The sequence below is a fragment of the Phytophthora cinnamomi genome, assembly GCF_018691715.1.
Source record: "Phytophthora cinnamomi strain GKB4 chromosome Unknown Contig24, whole genome shotgun sequence".
Classification (NCBI taxonomy): Eukaryota; Oomycota; class Peronosporomycetes; order Peronosporales; family Peronosporaceae; genus Phytophthora; species Phytophthora cinnamomi.
Window position 1 is genome coordinate 610,001 of NW_027150957.1, and position 18,861 is coordinate 628,861.

At 52.5% G+C, this 18,861-nt stretch overlaps 2 protein-coding genes across 2 annotated transcripts; both read left to right on the forward strand.

The window, feature by feature from the left end:
- Positions 1-663: 663 nt before the first annotated feature.
- IUM83_15307 (diguanylate cyclase) lies at positions 664-2,031 on the forward strand (the record flags this gene model as incomplete). Its single annotated transcript, XM_067940111.1, has 3 exons — positions 664-1,668; positions 1,773-1,836; positions 1,922-2,031. 3 exons carry the CDS (start codon positions 664-666, stop codon positions 2,029-2,031), a joined length of 1,179 nt encoding a protein of 392 aa, XP_067794488.1.
- Positions 2,032-2,783: 752 nt separating this feature from the next.
- Positions 2,784-5,975, forward strand: IUM83_15308 (Lysine-specific demethylase 7B; the record flags this gene model as incomplete). Its single annotated transcript, XM_067940112.1, has 2 exons — positions 2,784-2,965; positions 3,125-5,975. 2 exons carry the CDS (start codon positions 2,784-2,786, stop codon positions 5,973-5,975), a joined length of 3,033 nt encoding a protein of 1,010 aa, XP_067794417.1.
- Positions 5,976-18,861: the final 12,886 nt, after the last annotated feature.

Consider the following 18,861-nt stretch of genomic DNA (forward strand, 5'->3'; position numbering starts at 1 on the left):
ATCTTATTCGCTCGCGAGCAGCGAGAACGATCCAAGGCACGGCAGCGCGGTTTCACTTTATCCAGCGGCGCTGGAAGTGTTCAGGTGCAACGTGTGACGAGGCTCGGGGCATTTCGGTAGGAGAGCTCCGTCGTCTTTCCCTGAAAGTCCACGCAGCCAAGTCGAGGAAAGACTCGTATCAGACGCTGCGCGGATAAATATGCTTGCAGCACCAGCAGTCCAGACCGATGCGGACTGGACTGCTGAGACTGCAGTCTCATTCGCAAGCGCCGTCCCCTGACTGGACGACCCCATGGCTTACTTCATGGCGCTACTTCTGTCTCGGCAGTACCGTGCGCGACACGGATCCACTGGGAACGGGTCCGAACATAAGCGCTGTGCACGCTAATCCAGGATCTGCATCCCAATTCCGTGTGCTGGACACGATCTGATTTCCGCCTTGTTGTGTCCCGCGCGGTACTGCCAAGACAAAGGCCAGCCGTGACTGGAGCCCATAGACAAACCAGCGTGCGTGCCCGCGTCGTCGTCGTACATCCCAAGTGCGGCCGCAATTGCAGACCGACTCGGACAAGGGGGGGGAGGGACCGACCACCTGCCACTCTGCATACGTAGGACCCAGCCAGCCAGCCAGCCGCTTCACTCGACGCCACTCGACGCCTCGCCATGGACTTCGCGCCGCCCAATGAGTCCGACGTGGACATGATGCACGACGACTCGATGCTCAGCGCCAACCTGGCGGCGCAGTACGGCCACCCGCAGCAGGCGCAGCAGCGGCCGCTGCCCCCGCACCCGGGCATCCCCGGGCTGAACGCCGACCCGCAGAACGTGTTCCCGGGCGTGTACGTGCCCGGACTCAACCCCATGGACCAGCCGCAGCAGGCCGACGCCATGGAGGAGTACGCGCGCCTCATGGGCATCAAGGTGGAGAACGACGACCCGAACGTGAACGCCAACGCCTTCGGCGTGCCCGGGCCCAACAACGACATGGCCAAGATCCAGGCCAACGCCGCGTACTTCGAGAACCTCATCAGCCGCGACCGCAACGACGCCATGGACGACGGCAACAACGTGACGTCCATGACGCTGCCCGCGGGCCTCGGAGGCGGCATGAATGGCTTCCTCGGCGCCCCCATGGCGCCCGCACCGCCCATGTACAACCCCAACACGGAGCTGGCCTTCCAAGACGGCGGCTCGCGACTGTACGACCCGTCGTCCGGCTTCCCCGGCCAGAACGCACCCATGCCCTTCCACAAGGCCCCCCAGGTGCGGCCGGGCATGCTGCCGCCCGACATGGTGGGCTCGCAGACGCTTCCCCCCGAGATCATCTCGGCTATGATCAAGAACAACCCGACGCACAACTTCGAGAACCTGAGCGAGGACGAGAAGCAGGCGCTGATCAAGGAGGAGAAGTCCCGCGAGCGCAACCGCGACCACTCGCGCAAGTCGCGTCTGCGCAAGAAGGAGTTCGTCGAGTCGCTGAAGCACGAGGTCGGACAGCTGCAGGTGTACCAGCAGATCTGCGAGCAGTGCATGGACTGCATCGCGCTCGTGGCCGCCGAGGCCTCGGCGGTGTTCCTTTTCTCGAGCGCCGCGTACACGCGCGTGCTGGGCTACCAGAACCACCAGATCGTGCCAGGTCAGACGAGCTTCCTGGACATGGTGCACCCGGTACGTCGCCGCTGCGGATGATGATGACAACACTTCGCGTGATCGTGTCGCCATGTTGCAGGGTCTCTGATGCTGAATGGTTGTTTTGTGTTTCGGTGGCGCAGGACAACGTGCAAGATGTCCGCGCGGTGTTCACGAAGCTCAACACGCTCGGAGAGACCCATAGATGTACGTACCCCTCTGTCTGCGACCCGTTGGCAGACCGACACGCCGGCTGACAGAGAGCCCGGTGTGTGTTATCGCTCGCTCGCAGTTAAATTCCGGATAAAGTCAACGGACGGCGAGTTCTTCAACGCGGAGACGACGGCTCGCCTGGCGGAGAAGGGCGTCGTGTGCTCGACGCGCGTGGACCGCGACATCTAAAGCGCGGACTCGATGCGGCAGGCCCCAAAGCCCGAGGGAGGTGACCGATGACAGCTCCGCGGTGATACTGTAGGCCAGGCCGCACGTTACCAACCGATGGCCTGGTGGGTGGGCTCTGCGACGCATCGAGACAGCCGAGACGGCCGTCTCCGGAGGACGCGCGAGTGAGAGAGCGAGCGAGCGAGTCGAAGCAGCAGGCAACCTATATTTTAATTTTGTGGTTGGCGACGACAGCGCGGAGGAAATGTGCCGGCGGTGCCGAGCGGCGGGCGAGCGGAACGACAGCGACTAGCAGAAATACACGGCACGCAGGGCAGGCAGTGAATGTTAATATACGACGACCGCGTTTGATGGCCTTCGGCTGTGGAGCCCCAGGTGTGCCTACTACATGAATACCAGTACTATTATACCTGTTGCGAAGCTCGAGCGAGCGAAAAACAGATAACGCCCGGCGCTTCCAAGGCTTCGAATCGATGGGCACCGTGGAATAGAGCGTGATGACCCAGCGGCAAGCAACCTCCAGTGTACAGCCCTCTATTCGGGCGGCATACAAACTCCAGTGTACAGCCCTCTATTCGGGCGGCATCTCTCGTTTTTTGCAGCCGTTGTTGGAAACTGCGAAATCAGAAGCTCAGGCGAAGAGAAGAGAAGGCACTCGGACACATCGGACACTTGGCGATTGGGCGCGTTGCGAGCACCCTGCACTGGCCAGTGGAGTACTGGCCAGCCACCTAGGACAACCCACTGCAGCGATGGAGGCGGCGGCCGTGGAGAGCATCTCCAAGGCGCTGGGGCTGCCGCGGCCCTTCCTGCACGAGCCCAACCGCGCCTTCACGCAGCTCGAGACGTGGCAGCAGCTCACCGCGCTGCTGGCCACGCAGCCCGTGCGCATCAAGCCGCTGGGCTACTACCGCACGCCCGACAGCGTCGACATGTAAGCCCGTGGGGTCCGCACGTTCTGTGCGTCACAGCCACCCAAAAGCGTTTCGTTCTATTTTAATTAAACCCACCCACCCTCTCCTCCACCCACCCACCCACTAACCTACTCCTGGGTGACACCTACGTATGTGGATGTACCCATCTGTATTTGTAGCTATGTGTTCGAGTGCACGCTGGGAGACGCTGGCCGCTACAGCTGGAAGATCTACCGCCGCTACAGGCACTTCCAGAAGTACATCGCGCACTCGTCGGAGCTGCTGGCCAGTCGGTCCGTGCGGGTGCCTCGCCTGTCGCAAGCCTACCTCAAGATCTTCCACGCGCAGCACTGCAAGGACCGCCTCGTGGAGCTGCACAAGTGGCTGGAGGGCGTGGCGGAGAGCACGCAGAGCTACTGTCTGCAGCTGCAGCACAAGCAGGAGCAGCAGGAGAGGGAGAAGCTGCTGGCGCTGCAGCAGCAGCGGCTGGCGCAGCTGGAGCAGCAGGCGCGGCTCAAGGCCGCCAGGAAGCAGCACAAGACACACAGCAGCAGCAACGCGACTGCCGCTCGGCCTGATGTTCCCACGACGAGTATGAGCACAGGACGCCTGCGAGCGCCCTCGACGACGGCCAGCTCGCGACGGAGGAGTAGCATCAGTTTGAAGACGGTGGAGCAGCAGGGAGACCCGGCGCTCTACGTGCTGAGGACGGACAAGGCGGAGGCGCTGCCCGTGGTCATGCTCAGCTGCTTTCTGTTTGCTGGAGCGAACTGCCCGTTCTCGCACGTGTTTCGAGGCATGCCGACCTTTGCCTTGGCCATGGAGGAACTCAATGTGCAGCTTACACAAGCGGCGCCCGCCGCCTACCCGTCTAAGCTGAAGAACTCCATGACTAGTAGAGCGGGACTCGGGTTGAGATTGACCGCTAGTCACGAACAGGAGGGCCAGTTCTTGGGGGCGACGGTGGCAGGATTTCTTCGCGATCAGCAGGAACTGGACCCGGCACTGGCGGATGTTCCAGTAGGAGCGAAATTGGTGCGTGTGAATGGTGTGAATGTGAGCGACGCTCCATTCGACCAAGTGCTGGTCCAGCTACGCGGTGCGGGTTTACCGCTGCGCTTGAGGTTTCTGTACAACCCCAATTTAAATCGTCAAAGGAGCAACTCACTGACGCCGCGCAGCAGTATCGATGCTACTTCTGACGTGGAGTCACTGAGCGGGAGACAACGGGTAGTGTCTAGTGCCAGCGGTGGAAGTAGCAGCGGGAACTCAATGGCGGGTCCAATTGAAACGGGAAAACCCCCCATGGATCGAAGCCACCGCAGTTACAGCGTGGACGCTCCTCGATTGACGTCTGGTTTATTTGGATCCGTGTTCGGCGACTTGTTTGGTGCTGCAAGCACCTCTGCGGCCAGTGGAACTCCGCCGTCATCAAGTTCTGGCATTATTAGTGCCGCTGGCAAGCAGCGTGGTGAGACGGCTGATATCGCGGTGGGGTCGACTCATGGGATGCTAAACCCTGCTGCTGCTTTGTTTGCGTGGGATGATGTAAGCGGAGGGTCCCGCGACCTGATTTCGCGTGGATTCTTTTCGTACTTGCCACCGTCGTTGCTCCACGAATTACGCCAAAAGCGCCGCGCCGAGATGAAAGCAAAGGCGTTCTTACCTGAGCACGACCTGAGTGACAGCGAAGATAGCGATGACAACCAACGGTCTGAAGACATTAAGGCAACCATGTCGCGCAAGGCACAGGGGGTATGGAGTACGGCGACGGGCCCGATGGGTTTGTCCTTCGGAGCCTGTAAAATTTGTGATGTAGAGGCGGCGATGCTTGAGGCATCTCCAGTTTTCTTTTCGTCGAGAGCGGAGCATCGCGGCAGCGAGAAACGCTTGTGCAAGGGCTTCGTGCTGGTATCGATCAACAATGAGAGCACATTTGACGCGCCGTTTGCGGTAGTGATCAAGAGACTACGTTCAGCGTCACGCCCCACCAGCTTGTGCTTCCGTTGGTACCAGGATTATAGCCCTTTTCTGGAGACAGAGCTCGCAGAGCAGCATGGAAGTAGCATTCACCGGTCATCTAGCTTGGTCAAAAGTCACGCGATTGGAGCAAAGGTGTTTGTGAATAACCTGGATTGTGTGGCAGAAGCGCAGACAGATCTAAGCAACAGTTTGCAACTCGCCCTCATGGAGAATGCATCGATTCGCGACGAAATAGGCGTGCTACAGGATGCGCATCGTGAATTGCGGCTTGCGCAGGAACGCGCTGCCCAGCGAGAACTCATTTTGCAGGCCAAAATCGAGCAAAGTGATGTCATGATCGCCAAGCTGAATGAAGAGGTGGATATTCAGCGCCAAGAATTAGAGAAGTCGCGTCTGCGAGCACAGGAAGCTGAGGCAACTTTGGCGACAAATAAACGGGAGTATCAAGCCATGCTGGAGAAAGCACAGGAAAGTGCCAAGACCCGACTAGCGGAGCATGAGGAGCAGTTGGTGAAGGAATCGAACCGATCAATTGAGAACGCCAACAGGATGGCAGAACGACGCGCCCAGAAAATGCTGGAGTCCGCAGAAAATGAAAGTCAGCGCAAGCATGAAGAGTATCTGCAGAAACTAGCCGAGGAACATTCAGAGGAGGTGGAAAGTCTCATGCAGCAAGTAGCTGTATGGCGCCACCAGGTCGAGGTGCTGACAGAGGCAGAGAAGCGAAACTATGCAGCACTAGTGAGCAACGGTGTGAACCCATATGGAGACTACCAGCGCTCTCGCTTTGGTTATTCGAGCTCGGACTCACCCTTCGCGGATCTCAAGAGTGGAGGTAGCAGTGACCTCCAAGCACCCCGTCGGAAGCCAGGGAAGGCGCAGGAGTCAAGTGTGTCCACGGCTGCTACCGCTGCCAAATGGCGGGATGGTAGCCCGGAGGATGACAAGCACAAGAGCCACGCGTTCTCTGGTACGTCGGACCAGTCGTCTCAGTCGAACAATGGCACGTTTTGGGATCGCATGGTGTCACTGCTGGCTACTGAGTAACCACAACAGCACTATTGAGGTGAGTAGCAGGTAGACAGCGTATGTGGATGAATGGTATCGTGTGTAGCACAGCCAAACACGCCTCTAAAGTTCAAACGAGAGTGAGGACTACAAAATAACTTCTGAATCGGCCTACTTAGTGGTCACGAAGCATTGTTAGGCGGTAGTTCTACATGGGGGCAGTTTTCGTCAATGGGATCAATGTGGCTAATGCGGCAAAACAGTAGGCTAACCTAATAGGTTGGTTCCTTTCGAGCTGAAGCGTAGTGCCATTCTCGCGGCAAGGTTATACTGTAGCTAAGACATCTCCTTGGAATACGTCCTAACATTACCTTCGTTTTCGATGGTGGTGCCTCGCGCAGGAGCTATAATGTCACAGTTCTCGATCGCATTTCGTTTCTAGACCGGTACAACCTGCAAGTACAATACCTACTAGAAGTGTCTAGCTCGCCGTGGACGAAGTGTATGGATCACGTGTTGAAGTTCACCAGGTAGGTGGTGCCTATCAATTCTATTGCTGAGAGGCGGTGGATAGGCTGAACTACACTGTACATTACAGTGTACACGCTGCAATCGTGTGTGTGTGGCTGTCGGCTGTCCTGCACGAGTTACGCAGGACGCCCATCGCCCGACGAAAAAGAATCCTGGGCTAGGCCACTAATGTGCTTACCATCAGGTGCCGTGTCGGCATCGCCTTTGTGCACCATCAAATCTTGTGCAGCTCCAACCACCCGAAGAGACCACGCGCTTTGAGCCAACGTGACAATTGCGCGACGTCGTTGGGATTTCCTCGTCCACATGCCGGTGTGTGTGTGCGCTTTGGCGGATCTGAGGTTGCGACTGCAAGCCAATCCGAAGTCGTCGTGGTTGGTATGCAGTGTAGTGGTATGAGGCAGGCACCACCAGTGGTCTCGCACGCCGTCTTGTGGGAACGTTGTGAGCGGCACTGCGCATATACACGGAGGTTTAACGCCTTCTGACAGCAACTACAGTTAGTAAAGTGGACTTTGTCCTTGCACGTCCCGTGTCGACAGTGAGTTAGTTGTGACTGATAAGGTGCGTAAAGTGGACTTTGTCCTTGTACGTCCCGTGTCGACAGTGAGTTAGTTGTGACTGATAAGGTGCTCACACACTCTTGCGACATCCGACTTACAACATGTAGTGCATGTACTGTGTACTTGGCTGGAAACTCGGCCCAGAATTGTAGTCAAAGCCGAGGAAAACAGCAGGTAATGGACATCAATGATGGCGCTGAGATTTGCTTCGCTTCACGTCATCGTGCAGTACAATGGGAGAGAAGACGGCTTTAGTGAATATAACTCGTACAGTAACGTCATTATTTTAGTTGAATGAACATGGAAGTAGTCACTACGTGAGACTCGTGCGAGTTGATTTGGTGGTGGTCCCAACAGAATCACATTGTGTTCACAGATTAAGAGCGGCAACAGCCCCGCTTGCCATAAGTAAGTTGGTTACCATAAATTTGGATGCCGAAGATTGGGTAGGCTGTTTTCTTGAATATAGGTGTTCACCGTACACATAGTACAGGTACGGACAGGCAAACGTCCAATCGTGCTCAAGTCATCACACTTGATCACACTCAGTTCGAATTCTGCCCGCTAGACCGCACGGATACAATCCACACAGTAACCCACAACGTAAACTACAAGTCAGAGCTATGGCGATTTCCGATGTCGTGCAGAGTGGCCTCTTCGAAGGAGGGAGCGACGACCAGCAGTTGATCCGCATCCCAATCCGCGCCGACGAGGAAAATAAAACCAAACGAAGACGCCGCGTCCAGTCCCGCCTGAGTCCACGTAGTCACCAGTTGTGGACCACCGCCGAGCACCACCGCTTCCTCGAAGCGCTGGAGCTCTATCCGTCTGGGCCCTGGAAGGTCATCGCGGACCACATCGGCACAAGGACCGCGCGGCAAGCGATGACACACGCACAGAAGTATCGCGAGAAGATCGAGCGTCGGAAGCAGAAGCAGCGCAGCAGGAATGTCGATGGTATTCTCTTCAAGGCGGCGTCGAAAATTACCGCAGCTTCGGTTCAAGCTACATGCGCGATAGATCCTGTAAATATGCTGTCAGATGACGCCACGGAACATGCAGTGTTGATGGAGTTTGTAGAGAACTTCCAGCCAAGCGAGATTGATCATGTGAACCCCTTTCGTTCACCCCGGAAGGTTATTTCTTGCTGGGCGTTTGCTTCTTATGACTAATTGTAATGGAGCAACATTGTGGTTGTCGATTTACGTGTACCAGAGGAGGTCAATGTGGCCTTAGCACGCACGATAAACCAATTGTAGTAGCTATTAGTCAGCAGCGAGTGGCACAAATCATGGCACACGTAACCGATTATCCTTTTGCGCCGATACGTAGAGCTGAACTTTCGGCCTCCGTGGTTTTGCCATTGACCATGATGCAGCACTTACCATCGCGATTGCAGAAATGTGGTCCGTGTTACGCTTTCAATCGTTGTTGTTGGCCTTAAATGGCTTGTTGCTCGTCAGGTTAGCCCTTGTGTCTAGAAGAAAACACTGAAATCAGACGGCCTGTAGTCAAGGCGAACACTAACGTTTTGACATGTACTTCTTGGCAATATTTTATTTTATACGGTTAGCACCGATGACACTCAGGGCGAGCTCTGATTCTGCCACACACGTCATACCCGGCGGTTACGGTTGAACTATAGAGGAACGAAGGGCAACAAGCCATTTAAGGCCAACAACAACGATTGAAAGCGTAACACGGACCACATTTCTGCAATCGCGATGGTAAGTGCTGCATCATGGTCAATGGCAAAACCACGGAGGCCGAAAGTTCAGCTCTACGTATCGGCGCAAAAGGATAATCGGTTACGTGTGCCATGATTTGTGCCACTCGCTGCTGACTAATAGCTACTACAATTGGTTTATCGTGCGTGCTAAGGCCACATTGACCTCCTCTGGTACACGTAAATCGACAACCACAATGTTGCTCCATTACAATTAGTCATAAGAAGCAAACGCCCAGCAAGAAATAACCTTCCGGGGTGAACGAAAGGGGTTCACATGATCAATCTCGCTTGGCTGGAAGTTCTCTACAAACTCCATCAACACTGCATGTTCCGTGGCGTCATCTGACAGCATATTTACAGGATCTATCGCGCATGTAGCTTGAACCGAAGCTGCGGTAATTTTCGACGCCGCCTTGAAGAGAATACCATCGACATTCCTGCTGCGCTGCTTCTGCTTCCGACGCTCGATCTTCTCGCGATACTTCTGTGCGTGTGTCATCGCTTGCCGCGCGGTCCTTGTGCCGATGTGGTCCGCGATGACCTTCCAGGGCCCAGACGGATAGAGCTCCAGCGCTTCGAGGAAGCGGTGGTGCTCGGCGGTGGTCCACAACTGGCGACTACGTGGACTCAGGCGGGACTGGACGCGGCGTCTTCGTTTGGTTTTATTTTCCTCGTCGGCGCGGATTGGGATGCGGATCAACTGCTGGTCGTCGCTCCCTCCTTCGAAGAGGCCACTCTGCACGACATCGGAAATCGCCATAGCTCTGACTTGTAGTTTACGTTGTGGGTTACTGTGTGGATTGTATCCGTGCGGTCTAGCGGGCAGAATTCGAACTGAGTGTGATCAAGTGTGATGACTTGAGCACGATTGGACGTTTGCCTGTCCGTACCTGTACTATGTGTACGGTGAACACCTATATTCAAGAAAACAGCCTACCCAATCTTCGGCATCCAAATTTATGGTAACCAACTTACTTATGGCAAGCGGGGCTGTTGCCGCTCTTAATCTGTGAACACAATGTGATTCTGTTGGGACCACCACCAAATCAACTCGCACGAGTCTCACGTAGTGACTACTTCCATGTTCATTCAACTAAAATAATGACGTTACTGTACGAGTTATATTCACTAAAGCCGTCTTCTCTCCCATTGTACTGCACGAATGACGTGAAGCGAAGCAAATCTCAGCGCCATCATTGATGTCCATTACCTGCTGTTTTCCTCGGCTTTGACTACAATTCTGGGCTGAGTTTCCAGCCAAGTACCGAATTTGAGATTTCCTACATGATACCCCAGGAAGACTGAAGTTGTCACGTCGCACCTGTACGCGAGATGTACATGTGAAATGCACAAGAACAGTCCTATGATAAATGCAAATTCTACGTTGTACGTGTATTAATGTAGTTAGGCTTCTTCCTCGTGCCTCAACCTCCGGCGGCGTGTAGCTCCCGCCCCCATTGCACGAGCATTGAAGTGAGCGGCTGCCCCGGCTCACATTGCTTTCTATGAAGTCACGCTGCATAAACCACGAGTAAATCTGCCGCTTTTTCGCCCTCTGCTTCGCTACTGATAGCAAGGGAAAGAACTTCTTAACAGTTGCGGGCATTGTGTTAGGCTCCTCATGGAAGGTGACGACTTCCAGCTTAAAGCGGTAAGACACCGCCACACGCAAGAACTTCTTGGGGGCCTTCCCGGTGCCGGACGTCCGCGTCCTGCCTTTACGCTGCACTGCTAAACATGATTAGCTAGTGAGGTGGTGTGCTTTAGGAGAAAGCCTGATGTAGGAAATCTCAAATTCGGTACAGTACAGCCGCAAGAGTAGTAATAGTGAAGGTTTCGCGTTCATTACGCTAGTTAAAAGAGTCGTCTGATTGAGCCTCCTGGTTAGTGTAGCGATCTCATACGTCGGATCTCTCTCTCTCTCTCTCTCTCTCTCTCTCTCTCTCTCTCTCCTGAGGGTGTGTAGACGATGAGTGACTGAATAAGTCGCCTTAATTCCTTCGGGTCTTGTTCGTGGCAGCGTAATAGGTAAAGATCAGCAGCTCGTGCGAAGTCGGTAGTTGACGGGAAGGGTTCGGAGGTCGGCATCGAGGACCACAGGAAGCGTGGTGCGTTGACGGCCGCGGAACTTGGGGGTTGGCTTGGCGCGAAGTAGGCTTCCATGCAACGGTAGGCGGGTAAGTCTGGTGTCGTTGTCGAGACAAGAGTGTGTGAGAATATTGGACTTTTGTCTTTGCTCTTCTCCAGTAATAATAAATCGAGGTCGATTTAATAAAACGAGGTCAATAAAAGGACCAATCGGTCCACTTAGGCCGGCTAATAAATCGAGCTGCATCGGAGCTAGCGATTGATCTCCTTGTGGATTTGATTATAACGAGGTCGCTCATGCTAGCGACTCCTTTTATCGGTCGACCTCGATCTACGCCATAAAACAGGGCGATATTTTATCTGCAAAGCACAATACTTATTAGTCATTATTAATACTAAGTCACAGTCGACGCGAGACGTAAGGACAAAGTCCAGGTTACTAACAGTAGTGCGTTAAACCTCCGTGTATGTGCGCAGAGCCGCTCATAAAGTTCCCACAAGACGCCGTGCGAGACCACCGGTGGTGCCTACCACTACACTACATACCAAATAATTTAACAGTATTTTATACAATCTTACGGTGTAACAAATTACCTGCTACTACTAGTAGGTATTTTATCCTGATCTTCACTCAGCATACCTGCATAATATGAATGTCTAAAGGGAATCAAATACTGAAGGTTAAAAATACCGAATTCAGGTGCCCTTCGATTCGATAAGACAAGGTGTTTGTTATTCGCGTAGTAGTAGGACCATCGGTTGGGGGCGACTGGATGGACTAAATCCAGATAATATCAAAAAATTTCGTGCGTATTAACCCTTTCGTTCGGCCATACACTTCTATATTAAGCTGATCTATAGTGAAATCAAGTCAAATCTGTAAAAAGAGACATTATGTCTGGTTCTTACTGATCTATTCGTAGAGGTTTTGCTAAGTAAATCGAGTTATAACAGGATTTCTTATAAGAAGTGCAAGTGTTTTGGCGACCCTTCAACAAAATGGGGCATTAAGTATGGTTCTGCATACGACGCATCGATTTGCCGAAATAAATCTTGCATGATTGCTATTCGTCAAAAACCAAGCACAACTCACCGTTTTGGTAGTACCGTGCGGAACGCCAACATTCAGAACAAGAAAACTGCTTTCCAACCGCCAATCGCGTAGCAGAAACACAAGCGGCGTGCCATCCTCGTGCTGAGCTCCACGGTGATAGCCAGGATTGGAGCTATCTGCCTTCTCGCTTCGACGCAGTGATGCAGCCGCCTTCGAACATACTGCTGCTGGTCTTCAGCGCCAGTTCTCTGGACGCGACTCGCTGTCCGTCATTCTCAGTGTCGATGTGCCGTTACAACAGCTTCAAGACCACGCTGCAGGCGGTCATGATCGCGAACACAGCGCCGCCCTCTTGAACACCAAGGGCGACAACCGCACGGGCTTCGTGCGCAGTTACACTTCGAGAGCAATCTCGAAAAGAAAAAAATGCTTTGGCATCAAGAGATGTAACCTGCTGCTGTAATTCGAACCTAAATCAGCACAACACTTGTTCGCTGGGTGCGATTCTAATCTGGTAGCGGTATGTGCCCAAGCTCGATCACATCTACTAATTCGTTTGTTTGTTGTACTTACTAAGTGTGGGGTATTTCACTACACCAGGGTGCATCTACCATACGGGTGTTTCAACTCAAGATATATCGCTGCGACTGTGTAGTAAATCGTAACTTGTTGGCTGGGGGTATCGTTCTCATACGTGTCAATGACTGCGAGTGTTTTATACTATCAATTTGTCAGCTTTCTGCTAGTACCTGAATTGACGGATTGGATTCGCGCATTTCGCGCCCAGAAAGTGGTGCCCTCTCAAGAGCACCCAATGTATGTTCATGTGATATGTATCAAAGAAGACTGGAGGGATAATTTTCTGCTGGATTCTTTATGCTGCTAATGTGTGAGCCGTTGCTGCTGTGACGACAGGCTGTAGCTTGTACCTAACGAGAGGACGATTCTACAAACAAATTATCGCAGCTGGAACGTATAGAAGACATGTCAAAGCTATTCACCGCTTCGCGTTTACATCGAGTGATAGGAATTTTGCTGGACACGTGCATTTTCACTGAAGCTACATCTCCCAGGAGAGCGGCCTTGAATGAGAGACCCGGTAATATCAATGTGCTTCTAATATCCACCCCAACCTCCTCAAACTCTACGGCGTCTGCGACTTTTGTGCCGATCGCTACAATGTCTACGAATACGTGGCTCACGGTCAATTGAGTAGCTATCTCAACCATCAATGAAACGGATCTGTGGGCGACCCCTTGAAACTGGTGTGGAGAAAACTACTGGAAGTGGCCCAAGGATTGCATTATCTTCCCGAACGCGGACTCGAGCGCGGAAATCTGAAAATTAAAAATATGCTGGTGGGTGGAACGGCATCGTCAATCATGGTGGGTTTGGTGACAATGGGGTTCCGCGGGAGGATGGACGTGGCGATGAATGGTTTGCCATCGATATTTTCGCGTTGGGTTTGTGTATTGTGGAGCTGGTGGACGGCCACGAAGTGCACTGAAAAACAATGCTGCCTGCAACAGCCCCAGAACTTATCAGCGACCAGTGGCGTTTAGTACGGCACTGGTGCAATTCGATTCCACAGGAGAATCTAACTGTCGATGCGGTAGTTCACAACGTTAGCCCTCTACTCTATAGTCTCACTACTAGCTTTCAGCCTGGAAATTCAGATTCAGTCGGTAATGGCCTTTGAGTATGAGCGATGCCCATATGTAGGACGGAACACGTCAGTTCATGAGTCTTTGTAAATACTTTTGACGCCAAATGGATGAGTTTTAAAAGCATGAATTATTTTATGAATGCCTATTCTAACAGGTACACGATGTAGCAAAGCTATCAGCGTCCTCTGTGCTCTCCGGGCAGCTGGTTTCGTTGGTAGCACATCGGGAACGATCCTTGTTCCGCCGTCTGATAAATTGAGCTTGGGCTTTATAAATCGCTGAGCTTCGAAGCAAATTCCCACCAAGACTGTATACTTTTCGAGGTAAGTAGTAATGATGAAACTTTTGCCAGCAAGTCCAAGATACTTCTTGACACAGGTGTGATTTCGTGCTATCAACTGAATAGGAGCGCTTACATAGCGCGACGTGGTGTGTCTCGCAAAAATCGGTTTTTTGAGTAGGGACTCTCCCTCAAACCTACACACGGTGCACTCACGCTTCGCCCTGCTCCTGTTCTTCAAAATTACTGAAGATTCTTTAGCGACACAAATAGGTACTGCGCTCTCCGTTACGCTGCTTCTATTGCTTTCGCTGAGTGCTTGAATGACTTGAGTAGATGTGGGATCTTCTCCGGCGTATGCAATACCCTCTGCAGGACTCAACCACTTTTCCAAGATCCATCAAAAGTTCGCGAACGAGCTCAGCGACAAACACACGGTGTGGGTCACGTCCCTGGGGCACGTTACTGTCTTCACAATGCGAGCTATCACTACCACCATCATTGTTCAACCCTCCAGCTGCAAGTCCGTGACAAATGTACGCGTTGCAACGTGCAATATCGATAGCAGACATGGCCACCTTTTGTGCCATTTTTTGAATGAATGCCCGTCAGCGATAGAAAATCTACCACGAAGCTGGTCGTGGCGATCAACACCCTGCATGGCAGCGTTATATTCGCTGACACACGTTGGAGCTTCAAAGCCCACACGATCCTGTTTGATTCTACGCAGAACGGTAGTAGTGCTGGAGTCATCAGCGTTCGATATAATGTTGACTATCGACCCGTCCATCCAACTTGCCGCTACAATATGCTTGTCCAAACACACACCTTGTTTCATACTCCCTCGGTCCTTATCCACTTTTGGGTCAAGCATGGTGAAGTGCGGGAAATGCTTACTGGACGAGCGAACTGTTCCCCGACCATGTAACCCAACTGAACGCAGACTCTCGAGAAGCAAACAAGAAGTATAAAAATTGTCCGTGTTTACAATTCGACGTGACCCCTTCAGTGAATTCGTTACTTCCAGTACGTGTCGTCGTATTTCTGACGATTTTTTTGTAGCCTCTGCCAACCGAACAATTTCAGAAGTCTCTAGTACACCTTCCAGACGGTCGTGAAGCTCACTGTCACAATGTAGCTTGAAGTCTACCACAAACCAGGTCGTCGAACAGCAGCACATGTAAAATTTGAAGTGGTACTTTCCTGTTGGTTTTCGTGGATTATACACAATTATATGCCTGGCATACTTGGATCTGCAAGCCACGCTGGCCTCATCGACCGCCACGTCACGGCCCACAACAACGTGGCGCTTGCAACGTGTTTTCAGGATTGTAAGTAGGGGGCGAATTCTAGCAGCCGGATCCCGCTCCATTTCTCGCGGCGTCACCTCTGCGCGAAAAGCTAAATTCTTTCTGATGTATATGAATCGATTCCACAACATAACACCCGCCATATTGGTTGAACCTGACCCGGGAAATATTCTTGATTCTTCGTTGTCTCTCCAATAGTTCTTCATTTCGCCTTTATCGACAAGAGACATGTACCAAAGGATACCCAAAAATATCATGAGCTCATCCAATGTAATAGGCTGACGGGAAGCATTGCCTCGTTCAACTGCATAAGCATTACTGAATTCGACAACTTGTTTCCAGAACGAAATCGGAAGAAACGCAAAAAAACTTGAGGTCGCTGAGTGACCAAAGTACTTGCGACTACTTTCATGCACCTTAGTCTTAGTAGACCCATCGGCATGGGTAAACAAGCCCGCTGGCTGTTCGAGTGATCCAGTTGGTACAAATGTCATAGATTCGATAGCTTCAACTTCATCGGGGCTCAGTGCGATCTGAAGTTCTTTCCTACCTCGAAATGCACTCAATTCTCGGTAGTCTGCTTCATCTAGTTCCTCATACTCCTCGGTAAGAGCCGGAATGTTGGAGTACTTGGGCACCATACTGCACAGTGAACTCCACGACTCCATAAACTCTATCTGACCTCGATGCAAACGAACAAACTGGGCGACACCACGAACTACAACGTCTTCAGATATTCCGTGAACGTGGTCTTTCGATTGGAAGGCTGTGTTTGTCCACAGCAATTTGAACATTGGTGTTGGAACCTTTACACGTTCACCACTTTCCATTTCTTCAATTACATAGCGAGTGATGATACCGGTGAGATATGCTGCTCCTACATCACGGTAAGATTTTGCTGGCATCCACGATTCTTCGGCAGGCGAAAACGAAACCTTTGCGTTGATAAACCGATCCGCTGAAGTTTGGATTCTGCGCAGGAGCTCGGATCTGAAAGTGGCATCCACGTTGCTGGTGGATTTCTTTCCTTTCTTTTTTGCCTTGAACACAGATGAACTTGAGCCAGGCTTTCTTGTATTTTTCTTCGTGGGTGGCGAAGTTTTCTCTGAAGACGTAGCGCTTGTCCTCTTCAACGGAGAGGGATGCTTTGCTTTTTGCCGTTTTCGCTTGGTATGCTCTGTTATCGTTGTTGCGCGATCACACGTTTTGACCACCGCAATCGAAGTTGTCTTGCGTTTCGTGAGTGGCATAGGTACTGTTGTATTGCTCAGCGCCGACACAGGCACTAGGTCTGCCGCATGACCATCCAAACTCGGTTGTGAGTCCCTCCTTGCTGTATATAAATGATGGGTCCAAATAACTTCGCTTCGGTTTGCTGTAGCCGCCATGTAACATTTTTCACTACAATAGCATGACTCCCCAAAGTCAACAATCGCTTCACCGTTGCTGTCGTGAAGATCAAGTCTAGCGCACACATCATGTGAGCAGAAGTGGTGCATGAATGCACCACAATTCGAACACGAACGCTCGAGAGAGCACTCCATCTGACAAACAACGCATACTGTAGCAGAAATACTTTGCGCTAAACTGTGTTGAACGTTACTCCACGCGTCACTATGAACTTCAGCATCCTTTTGTTCCTCCAAATCATGTTCGCTCTGTGGAATCGCTTCGCGCGTACCACATGGAGCTGGAATCGACCCACTAGTTGCACATGCAAAGAGGCTTCGATTACCACTGACTTGCGATTTAGGCACACTCAGATTGGTAGATTGGTCGCGTTCACGTCTAGCACCAGCTGTCGCGATATCCATAGCCTCCGTGTCTCCATCACGTGACGGCTTTTCTCCACTCAACGATTCGTAGTGCTCGACAAGGCTCTCCTCGCCAAGAAAAAAATCGCGGCCTTCTTTGCCATTGACATTTCCACCAGGAGCAATATATCTGTAACGGTTGTCTAGGCTCCGACGTTGAGGTGGCTTCGAATCCCATCCCGCGCGATGTAAAATCCGCCACACGTCTTTGAACCTCGCTGCATCGACTACATTTAAAAGAGCACGAATATAGATTAGGAGACACCAATTTATACGCCGTCATGATATGCCGCAATACCTCGTCTGCCCGATATAACGACAGGTTGAGATTGACCTCGAGTAATTCGACGAGGCGAATCATTCTCCATCGTTTGGCGAAGGCCAAACCGTGTACAATATACGCTGTCTAGACGGTTTGTTGAGGAATGAGCGGCTCCTGCGGTCGCTCCGATCATGAACAGTCAGGGGAGGACTAAATATCTCGTATTTTGTATGTCAGCCTTCGTGTGGTGGGCTGAGGGCTTCCAAAGATCTTCATGGGTTCATGAAGATGGTTCATGGAAAGAAACCCACTCCACCCCACGGAACTGAATATGGCTCGTTACATGAATTCAACTATGAGTACGTTTATTTACGTGATTGCCTAAAGGCTCAAAATCGAGCTGGCGTGCAAGGCGACCGGCTTCGCCTTCACCTCGGAACGACTTACATGGCGTCACGTCTTGCCACCAGCACCTCTTTTCGGCGCGCCTTGACGTCGCTATCGGGGAGCAAGTGCTGTATGGACAAGCTTGAAGTCGAGCAACTCTCCATCAGCCCCCGAACCCGGTGAGGAACGTCTTCAGATGATCACACGCCTCAAGTGTGAAAACGACTCCCAGCGCTTGTCCAACCGCTACAAAGACCGCATGTGACGCATCTCGTCCAGCGAAGGCACCAATCGAGTCGGAAACCCGACGGCGTACCCTTATCCCCGAAGTCCAACCGTTGGATAATGGCAGCGAACGCGATCAGATGTGGGTGGGATGAAAGCCATCGCAGCACGAGAAACGGCGTCCGGCACTGGGTAAACATGGCCGCTCAATAGCGCTTGGTCCACGCGCGGTGTCATGTAGCGCGGCAGCGCGGTCGGTCCGGTGTGGCGTTCCTTCCCTGGGTTATGGCACTCGTTGTCACGCGGCGCCGTCCAACCCAGTCGTCAGTGTGTTGTGGTGGATAAGATTCAATGTGCGGGTGGGCGTAAGAACCAGCATTGTGAGTTTCAGGAACCGGCACGTCGCTCGGAGTCTAGCATGTCGCCATCCAACTTGCGTAGACTTGGTGTAGAGCATCGCAACGTTAGCAACTCAAGTGTGGTGCTTACAACGCCATCGCGGATCCGTCATCCGGGCACTCACCATCGAGTACGGGGCTGTCCACGTAGATGTATCCAGCAAAAGGCACCACAAACGACGGAATCTGGGGCACGGCGCTCGTTGCTGAGTGTGGAATCGCCTAAGAAGATAACGCTCGGCGTCGTGCAGTACGGCACGACAGAGCGATCAATCCGGAGTAGTGTTGGTAGATTCGTCGTTGGTCCGACATCCGGGCCACGGTACACAGCTTCGAGCACGGAGCTGTCCAGTACAGCGACCTCGGCGTCGAGTATGACGTCGCCAAGGGGCGCTTGAATAGTCGGCAAATGATGTACGGGATCAGCATACGCGGACCGATAGCGTGGGAGTGGCGAAGTCGTACGAGCGCATGATGCAGGCGTGCCGCATCAGCCGTATGGAGTCGACGCGGCAGCATACGGGCACCATGCTTGGTACAGCTTGGAGGCGACACGGACGTTGTGGAGTTGTGGGTGAAGCCGCACGGTGAAGAGCGTTCGTTGCAGCGGTCTCTTG